Raw genomic sequence first — 10,446 nt, 5'->3', positions numbered from 1 at the left:
CGAGACCTGACAGTGAAATAGAATCATTCTTGGTTTAAAAATTGAGGAAAGAAGAGTTTTGGACAAGGTTTCGAAAAAACAATTGATCAAAAGAACCCAAGATTGGATGTTCAAACAGCCACAACAGTGCATTAACGTCGATCTAGTGGGGTTTCCATAGACGAAGGTGAACGGAGAAAGAGAAGCTCGAAAGGATTTGGTGTTGATGTGTTAGGGAAAGTGGGGTATTTTAAGATTGGGCTTTTTGACGATATTTTGGGTACACTTGAGTAAAATTCATGTCTTCTTGCCTGGAGACTTGGGATCTACTTCAGTAGAGGTCCTATTTTCGACGAAGAACTAGCACCCGTATTTGATTGCATTTCTTTCTACCATCAACAATTAACTCAATGATTAACTTGTCTTCCGATACCACTTCATGGGATTTTCGGAAATCGTCCCAAACGGCACCAAAAACTCCTCGGCCATCCTTCCTGAGATAAATATGCACAGGCCACATTCTTCCATTTTCATCATGAATCTCGACAATTTTGTTCAGTGCAATGCAACCCTCTTGCAGCAATAATCTGTGTGTGATAAAAAGTCTCTCATCTAAACTAGTGTAATTAATAAAATATACCAAAAGAGAAACGTATAAAAAAAAGCCTAATTTCCCATAAAAAAAAAGCCTAATTTGGATAAAATAAATAAATATAGGCTTTGTGTTGGGGAGTGGGGACACTAAGTTTATTGCCTTCTTACTTTGGATTTGGATCAAACAATGTCAAAACACTAAAGTGGTAATTGCATTTATCTTTTGTGTTGCGTGTATGTGCCGGTGACGTCTGTCGACTGACAAAAGCTGACCTCATCCTCAAATATAATATCCACAAGGTGACGTGGCAAGTGCCACCAGCTCCAAAGAAACTAACGCCCACGATTGTACACTTGGCTCCTCCTTGGACGACCGTGATCCAATCAAACAAATATCTCCTACTGCGTAAGACCACCTTTACTTGACAATCTCAACTGAGCTCCCAATCAAAAGCCGCCAAAGTAAATAAAGTCAACAACATGAGTCGGATGCAGCTCGACCGCGAAGCATGTGATGCCTCTCTCCAGTTCGCCAAGAGTCGCCATAGTAGACCAATCAATATAAAGATCGAAGAGACTTCTACGACCCTGGTCGTAATCCAAATCGGTTACTTACTTCCATGGTTTTGATTTCTTGTTTTAATCGTCTCTCTGAAGTCTGAACAAGCTGACAATAGATTGTTTTCTGGATTTTCTCCACTTTCGCGCTTTCTACTTTCGGCTGCAGTCTGTTTGGTAACCGGGAAAATCAAAATCGGGCCCCAACAATTTTAGCCACAGGTTTGAACCCTGAAGTATCATGTGGATTAGGGGTTTTTTTTAAAACTGTTTCTTTTTTGAGGATTGTGGATACTCTGGTGAATTGTATTTTTGCGTGGTCTGAATTTGTTGCTTTTAGGGTTTGGTTGGGGGAAAATTTCAACTGAAGTTCAGTTTTCTTTTGTCTTTGTTTTTTTTTTCTTTTACTTTTGTCGCTTCCTTTTTTTGTGTTGTCGCAGATCTGGGAAGCTTGGGTTATTTGGAGGGAGTCTCAATGCATACCAGGTATATGGAAAGGACTAACAGTATGGCTAGAGGGAAGAGGAGTTTGGAGGGAGAAGGGGAGCAGCAGCCTGAGCGGAAACGGCCTGCTCTGGCTAGGTGATTCTCCGACTTTCTTATTGTGTTAGGCCGATTAGTTGAATTGGCTGTTTTATGCGTTGGTCTTAGCTGTCAAATACTCTTTTAATTTAATAATATCTCGGGAGGGCAAGAAGATAAAATCCAATCTGACCCTAAGCAAATCGTGAATTTGGGGAATGTGCACTGCTTGTGCCTTTTATTCTAATATCATCTTCAATTGGATATCCCTTCTAGAACAGCCCTTTGGTTATTACAAAGAATAAGCTTTCAAGTTGCACTGTGGCTGCTTTAGCTACTTTTCTTGTGTTTATACTTTATATTAGGCCCGGATATTCGTGCTTGAAGTCCATTTGATAGTGGATTCACTCCTACTTGATCTTGGCACTTTCGTGGTGTTTTTCCAACTTCTTGTTTGTATAGTTCTTCCCAACTTGTATCTCATCATTTAGCTCTAAGGCTAGTATTGTTCCTAGGAACCAAGTTACATCCAAATGACTGCATCAGTGAAATTTTACTATTCATAATTGGTCGGAGAAGTTATTAAAACTATTTTTTATAGAAATTTCCAAGCATTTGGAGCTTCTTTATGTATCCTAATAAGTAAAATGGTGAATAAATGATATATAGCCTGATATGGACTCAAAGTCACAAACCCACAATTGCACCATCTGTCAGACTTAATCCAGCTTCCTATTTTGTGAACGTATGTAGCTGAGGTGGAAAAACTGTTATTCCCTTACATAGGCCCCATTTGGTCATTAAGACAGGAAACTAAAGCTGCCTTACGACTATTGTTCAATAACGCATGGGAAGCTGAATCTCTTTTGCATACACCATTCCTGAATGATGCAGAGGAAGCAAGGAGAAAATAGATCTTACAAATTTCTAATTTTTTGCTAGTAAAAAGTGCGGATCACTGATCAGTTGTTATTCTGTGAGGAACATGATGCATTTTGGAGAAGTTGAGGAAATTTTTGTGTGAACCATTTACTTTATTTTGTTCAAGAACCTGAAGTCTTTTAATGAGTTTGCGCCCTTTGACCCTCCCTTACAACCTATGCCAAGCCCCTGTAAATGTCCAGTAGTGAAGAAAAAGGGTTGATGACTGGCCAGAATTCCCATTGGTCTCCACCGGGCTATTCTGTCTGGTCCTGTAGGTGTTCCAACCTTTTTAAAGCTGATAAACCTGTAACCATTTTGATTGTCCTATGAAGTTTCCAATACCTATCCTAAGCTTGATGGATCCTCAAGAAATTGAAGAGAAACTTGCAGAAAAGGTTTTGGTGTTGCTGTTTGCAAACAAGTTTCTACAACAGTTTTTTTTATTTATTGTTTGACCAGAATTTCATATTATCAACTTCCAATGAATGAAAACTATTATCTTGCAAATATGGTCTTCCAAAGTCAATTCATAAATTGAGACAATCAAATATAACTTAGGAAGTTCATTTAATTTTAGTTGTTTTGTTAGAATTTACTTGGTTCATTAAAATATATTTTGGTAAATGGAAAAGGGCCTGAAACTAGAAGAAATCATCGATTAGGTAGTCTTCCCCTTATGATTCTCAGTGTTTCAGAGTTTTTTCCTCAAGAACTTGGCATTTATTGACCGGCCTTATGTACTCTCTAATATTTCTGTTTGTTTTCTAAGAAGTTGCAAATACTGGGGATTATTTGGCAATCTCTTCAGACTTCTTTGTTTTGTAACTGTACCGTTGCATTTTAACTAAAATGTTTTTTGAGTGTCAAAAGACTTCAAACCAGAGTGTATGTAAGGTTATATTTGGCTGAAATGCCTTGTGATGTTTATTTCTTGAAGCCTTGAACAGTTAATATTTTTCCAATATTTCATGAATCATGAATGAAAAGGCTGTTAATTCTCTCATCCGTCTACTTGCTTATTTCCATTTCTTGTTCTATTTGTAATTGCTATTTCATCATTAGGTTGAAATTCTTTGCAATCTGAAATGATCTTTTAGGTTCTATTTGGTCTAAAAAGATATGTGTCATGCAGTGTAATTGTAGAAGCTCTCAAGGTGGACAGTCTGCAGAAGCTATGCTCCTCTTTGGAACCTGTTCTTCGTAGAGTGGTAAGGTCTATTCTTTACTTTGTATTCTCGGGTATAAATGGATAATTTTTCTATGGGGTTTGATTTGACTTTTGATTTGTGCTTTTTCTATCTGTTTAACAATGCTATGATTTCCCAGAAGTTGTTGGCAATTGTTGTTTTGATTTGTACTTTCGTGTTATTCTCCACACCCAAGATTTGTTAGGCTTATGGGCCTTCACCCAAGTCCATATAACATAACAACTAGTTTATTATCTGTCAATAGTTTAAATGATATATCATATATGATATGCCTTTTTTTAATGCAAAAGAAATTTTATTTAGAGGCAGCAAGTGAGATCAATCCAGAAAGCAAAGTACAAATTACAATTAAATAAAGTACGGAAAGAATATTATTTTACATCATATCTCAGAATTTCTGTTAAGTTGCTGTAATCCCTCAACAACTGAAACCTGGCAATAGAGAAGCAGTTGTCCTTAAATTTGCCCAGCTGAAAGCCTGGAGTCTCTTAACCAGGGTTTATACAGATGGTTCCTATGGCTCTAATGTGGGTGATATGTTATGAAAGGAACAATAAAATCTTCAATAACAGGGAGTCCTCAATAAATGTTATCAATGAATTTTACATTAGTTTGCACATAGTATAGTACAACTATGGTGTTCTGACATTTGGATTAATTTTCTGTAGGCCATCTCTCTTGCTTCCTAATAATTCGTCTTTTGCAACTTCTTGGTGTTTAACGAATATGCGTTTTTCATGAACTTTTTTTGGAACCAATGTATATGTACTACTGATGTGTCTGCTTTGCTGATTTTTTTATGGAAATTGCAACATTTTGCTTGCTCATGTTGTAGGATTGGTATTGATTTCTTTTATCTGTATAGCACATTATTTCATTTGAAATGTATGTTCCTTTGTTTAGTTTGTTAATGGTTTGTTGTCATTCATGCTTAAATAGGTGAGTGAGGAAGTGGAACGTGCGTTGGCGAGGTTGGGCCCCGCAAGACTCAATGGAAGGTCTAAGATATTCCTAAGCACCAATCTAGCTCTTTTATACATTGCATCTTTTTAGAAATTGTAATATGAACTTACTGATAGAAGTTTCTGGAAATATCAATCTTTTGCAGTTGTCATTTTCTTCTAGACCTTAAATTGGAGCTTTCTTTGTTAGCTAGCGGCGTTGTTGATCTGTGGGGAATTTTTAGGTTTCCACCATCTCAAGGATGCTACATTTTCTGTGACAAGAATTGCTAGATAAAAAATTGGATATAGATTTAGAGATAATACCATACATTTAAATCTAGATGATTTATTTTGACATTTCTGAACTGGTTATCACCTTTGTTATTTGCGGACAACTTACATCCTGTCTGGGAACAAATTTTCGCTGATTTCTGTTTCTTGAAGATATTTGTAGCTACTATTGGTCACTGGTTCAATTGGAACTTAATTATCATTAATTTATGGTAGACCTATTCTTAATGTTTTCACTCTTGTACTTTGATACACCTGACTTTGTCTTCGTTCTGTGGCTGTAGAATTTTGTTCCCTCTTCAGTGGTGGTAAATCTCTATTGTATTTGTAATTTCAGGTCTTCCCCAAAAAGGATTGAAGGTCCAGATGGCAGAAACTTGCAGCTGCACTTTAGGTCCAGGCTTTCCCTCCCTCTTTTCACAGGAGGAAAGGTTGAGGGGGAGCAGGGTGCTGCAATCCATGTTGTTTTGGTTGATGCGAACACCGGCCATGTTGTAACATCTGGATCTGAAGCCTCAGTTAAACTAGATGTGGTGGTGCTTGAAGGTGATTTCAACAATGAAGATGAAAGCTGGACGCAAGAAGAATTTGAAAGCCATGTGGTGAAAGAGCGTGAAGGGAAGAGACCATTGTTAACTGGAGACTTACAAGTGACACTCATGGAAGGGGTAGGAACACTCGGCGATCTTACTTTTACGGATAACTCAAGTTGGATTAGGAGTAGAAAGTTCAGGCTTGGCTTGAAGGTTGCCTCTGGATATTGTGATGGCATACGCATACGTGAGGCCAAGACTGAAGCTTTTACTGTTAAAGATCACAGAGGGGAATGTGAGATCGTGCTCTATGTTAGGTTATTATTCTTTCGACTTTTTTCTTGCTGTAAAGTTGTTAAAACACACGTTTTCTTTTATAGTGTACAAGAAACACTATCCACCTGCACTGAACGATGACGTATGGAGGTTGGAAAAGATTGGCAAGGACGGATCATTCCACAAGAGGCTAAACAAGGCAGGAATTTTCACAGTTGAAGATTTTTTGCGGCTTTTGGTTCGGGATCTTCAAAAGTTACGAAATGTATGGAATGATCTGTTTCTCAAACTATTTTGAATTCATTCTTTACGGTTAACTTCTTAAACGCATCTCTACTTTGCTACTAGATTCTTGGAAGTGGTATGTCAAATAAGATGTGGGATGCTCTCTTAGAGCATGCAAAGACATGTGCCCTAAGTGGGAAGCTTTACGTTTACTATCCCGATGATTCAAGAAATGTTGGTGTTGCCTTTAACAACATTTATGAGTTGAGTGGCCTTATCTCAGGGGAACAGTATTATCCAGCCGATTCCCTTTTGGAGGATCAGAAGGTTAGTTGAACTTAGATGTATCTCTTTCTTCTTAATCAAATTACTACTCTTGTTTATTTTTTATTGTCTCTGCACAAAGGATTTTCTACCTTTTGTTGTCTTATGTTTGATCATGGTCTTATTTTGTACTGGTTTGGCCTTCTGTTATTTGAATTTGTACCAAGTTGTATTAAGGGCTTCCTGCAACCTTTTTTTTTTGAGTCTTAAATTCTTGATAGCCTCTTAAGCCTTTATTCTTTTATGTTGTTATTTGGGATTTTTAACACTCCATAGTTAATACTTGAAAATTTTAAATGGTCTCTTACTTTTTTATTTGGAATTCCTAGGCTTATATCCTATTTCATTTTTTCCCTATAGTAACATCACAATCTAATTGTTCAATAATCAATCACTTGAACTTCTATTTTCTGGAGAAAGTTTAAATACCTGCATCGTTACATTTGATGTTGGTTGTCTGTGCTGCCTCCACTGTTCGTTTACCTCTTTGAGTGCTTTTTCTTGTGATGGTCTTATGGGGTAGACAAATGAACTTGTGGATTAAGAGATCAAAGAGCATTTCTATGTGCATCCCCCTCCTTTTGTTTCAATTTTTTTCATCCTATTTCTTCCTCTCCCTCCCCCTGCCTACGGGGGCCTTTGCCTCTTAATTTGGAATAGAAACATTGTTTAATCACTCTCTCACTCATATGAATATACTCATTCCTGACTAATGCTATGTATAAAACTCAAATATGGCTACTTGCGTTGTTTCTTTCTATATGCAACAATATTGAAGTAATACCATACGTTTATTGACTTGTATGGAATATTCTGCCTTAGTTGTTATGTTGGTAATAGCGTATGTTAGGTCATGCCCTCATCCTTGTGTTCAGTTAGTGGCTTTGGCTTGCGGCAAGAATTTGGCAACTAATAATTTAAAGAGAAGTTGGTGTTTTCAGGCTAGTGATGGGGATATAGGTTGAGGCGAATTGAACTCTCTTTCTTTGTTGTATTTCAGGCTTTTGTAAACTTCTTTGATGTATTTATTTCTTTGATCGAGTGAAAACAAATTTTCTCATTGTGTGATTCTACTTGCAGGTTTATGTGGATGCATTAGTTAAGAAGGCATATGATAATTGGAGCCAAGTTGTGGAGTATGATGGTAAGTCACTTTTGAACTTCAAGCAAAGCAAGAGGACTGGTACTCTACGAAATGAGGTTCAAATGGGTCAGATAGATTACTCTCATGCTCTAGACCATCAACTTCAACTACCAAGGCCAGCTGCAGTTCCAACTGAGCAGGCTTCCTCACATTCAGTCCTACCTGTAGGAGGTAAGATTTACTGGCTTTTATTCCAAAGTTCGTCTCTCCTTGCCATTTAACTTCTGGTCAATGCATTTGATTCCATTCACCTCCCTTTTCTTTCTGTTTTTGGTTAAGATATTTTGTTTGACCATGCGAAGTTGACTTCTACGAAGATTAATGTATGATCTCCTAGGTGGTCTTTTGTGTAAGGCAAAGCTTGCTTATAGTGCAAGACCCTCATCACTCGAGTATGTAAAAGTTGTGCTAGGCCTTCTCCTGAGTAAAGTGAGGGAGACGTAGGACTGCATTACTGATTGTTTGTTGAGGCTTCTTGATAATTAATTAGGTTTTTTGAAGGTAGAAGATGATAAAAAATTCAGGAAAAAAATCTGGCATTTCCATGGTTGTGAACAGTAACGCTTTCAGCAACTTTCAAGGATTTCTGATATTTTTAGCTGTTGAAATCCTATAAGCTTTACCTAATCAAACACATCTGTCAAAGTCAAGCTTGAAAAGGAACCTTACACAATTTAAAATTTCAGATTAGATGGGATGGAAATTTCAACTTCAAGATCTCCGGAGGCTGGGCTTGTATCTAGTGATGATGTGGCTTTAATGCTTTAATTTATCCTTGGTTGTTTCTCTTAGTTAAAAGGCTAAACAACCTAGTGCAAAGTTCCCGCTGTGGATGTGGGGTAGGGAAAGGGGAATATGTTTACGACCTTACTCCTGCATTAAAGAAAGACTATTTTCAGGATTTAAACATGTAACCCCGTGGAAAGTAGCGAAGCAACTTTACCTCTGGGCCTAGAAAATGGTTTCAGTTTATGTATTTCTAGATCATTTTCACAACAATAGGTATGAAGTAAGTGGAGGTGATTTTTAAATGATTTTTCTTGTGATTAAATATGAATGGTTTGATTTAAAGCCAATTTATGTGTAAATCTTCATTTGGCTATTTTTATATTGTATAATTGGTATTTGATGAATAACATTTAACAAAACATACCATTTACTGGTCTTTTGGTTTGCTTTCTGCCAGCATCAGCGTATGGCGATCTGGCAACAAGATACTCAACCCAGCCTCAAGTTGTGAATCCTAATTCTCGTACACAGTTTGATGGTAATTCATTCCCACAGCATGACCAGCTGATTAGTAATTCTCACCAATCACAAGGCATTAGAAATGATAGCAGTGTTGTTGGGCTGGCCCTTGGTCCTCTACAATCGTCCGCCCCTGCATTCCCAACCATTGGATCCTCTCAACCATCAATGCTTAATCCTTTTGGTGACTGGTCAAACAACCGGGACAAGGGAGTTGAGGACTTTTTTTCGGAGGAGGAGATTCGTATGCGAAGTCACGAGATGCTTGAGAATGAAGATATGCAACACTTGCTCCGTCTCTTCAGCATGGGAGGCCATAGTTCGATAAATGTGCCTGAAGATGGCTTTGCATTTCCATCCTATATGCCATCACCAATGTCAAACTTCGATGATGAGGATCGCGGCCGTCCTGGTAAAGCTGTTGTGGGGTGGCTGAAGATAAAGGCGGCAATGAGGTGGGGATTCTTTATCAGGAAGAAAGCAGCTGAGAGGCGGGCACAGATTGTTGAATTAGAAGATGAATAATTGCTATAGGGTTGTTATCATCAATCCTATATTTGCACCAAATCATCTTAGCATAACTTTACAAAATGCTTCATGAATTCCAGCTATGACCTGAGCTTTTGGGAATGCTTGAAATTATTGGTTTTGGGAGTCTACAAAGCCTCGGGTGGTTCAGGATTCATATTAGACATTGGCAATATCTTGTACAGCTGCCTGTACAGTAAGTTTATTCAGTTGCCTTGTTTAGCTAGATGTTTCATTCTGATTACAATTGCTTTGTGTATGATATTTGTTTTTGGGCCGTAAGGGGTGAATATCCTTTTCAACCAATGGCCCCTTCAGTGTTTGTCTTGACTGATTAGGGGAACCTTTCTAATCTCTTAAGTACGATTTGCACAATATTATATTGATTTCTTATTTGTGTTAAGAATGAACTCTAATCTCTCCCTAGTTCTCTGGGAGTTTCATCTTTCTGTTACTGCTGTGTTTTCTATCTAAACCATCAAAATTGCTGGGTATTTGTTTTGATCATAACTGCAGGAGATTTGTTTTGATGTCTCTGCACTTCGAAGGATATTATGTTCAATTTGATCTGTGTTGCTTTGGTCATTAGCCTTTAGATTTGATTAATCTTTCTTTTTTTAATGTTTAAACAACTTTTGCAAATTATAATTGAAGTCTAGCAATTATAGTGGCTTGGAGTCCCTTTTTTTTGGATCAATATGGATTCCAGAAAGAGCACAGGAGAAAACATGGCACTAAGAAGCTTGGGACTTACACTTCTGTGGTGTTTTTACTCCATTAATGAGAAAAAAGAGAGAGAGAGTTGAAGACGGGCAAAGATCAAAAGGAAAAACAGACTGGATGTGTCTTGTAAGGAGTGCTTTCGTAGGCTTGGAGAAAATGCTTTCAACAGTTTTCATAGGTGGCTCTCACATTTGGTGTGTGATCCGCTATTCAGATTGTTCCATACATTGAATCAAAGCCATTTGTGGATTTGCTTTTTTCATCACATGGATTTCATCATCTTCATTGTTTGTATTAGGTAAAACATCCAATCCTAAACTCTTCAACCCAGTAATATTTCTAAATACTTGAAGCTAAAAAATTATGTTCACAGTATGTTTGTTTTTGATGTATGTTTTGTTTTTATTTTTTTTTAAAAAAAATAG

The 10,446-nt window shown here is 37.4% G+C and overlaps 1 protein-coding gene across 1 annotated transcript; it reads left to right on the top strand.

Annotated features, from left to right (window-relative positions):
- Positions 1-1,142: 1,142 nt before the first annotated feature.
- LOC119997234 (calmodulin-binding protein 60 B) lies at positions 1,143-9,752 on the top strand. Its single transcript, XM_038844113.1, has 9 exons — positions 1,143-1,353; positions 1,572-1,713; positions 3,710-3,785; positions 4,725-4,783; positions 5,358-5,848; positions 5,934-6,094; positions 6,178-6,381; positions 7,459-7,693; positions 8,709-9,752. Exons 2-9 carry the CDS (start codon positions 1,607-1,609, stop codon positions 9,293-9,295), a joined length of 1,920 nt encoding a protein of 639 aa, XP_038700041.1. The 5' UTR covers positions 1,143-1,353; positions 1,572-1,606; the 3' UTR covers positions 9,296-9,752.
- Positions 9,753-10,446: the final 694 nt, after the last annotated feature.

Source organism: Tripterygium wilfordii, chromosome 4, assembly GCF_013401445.1.
Source record: "Tripterygium wilfordii isolate XIE 37 chromosome 4, ASM1340144v1, whole genome shotgun sequence".
Classification (NCBI taxonomy): domain Eukaryota; kingdom Viridiplantae; phylum Streptophyta; class Magnoliopsida; order Celastrales; family Celastraceae; genus Tripterygium; species Tripterygium wilfordii.
This window is presented reverse-complemented; position numbering and strand designations above follow the sequence as displayed.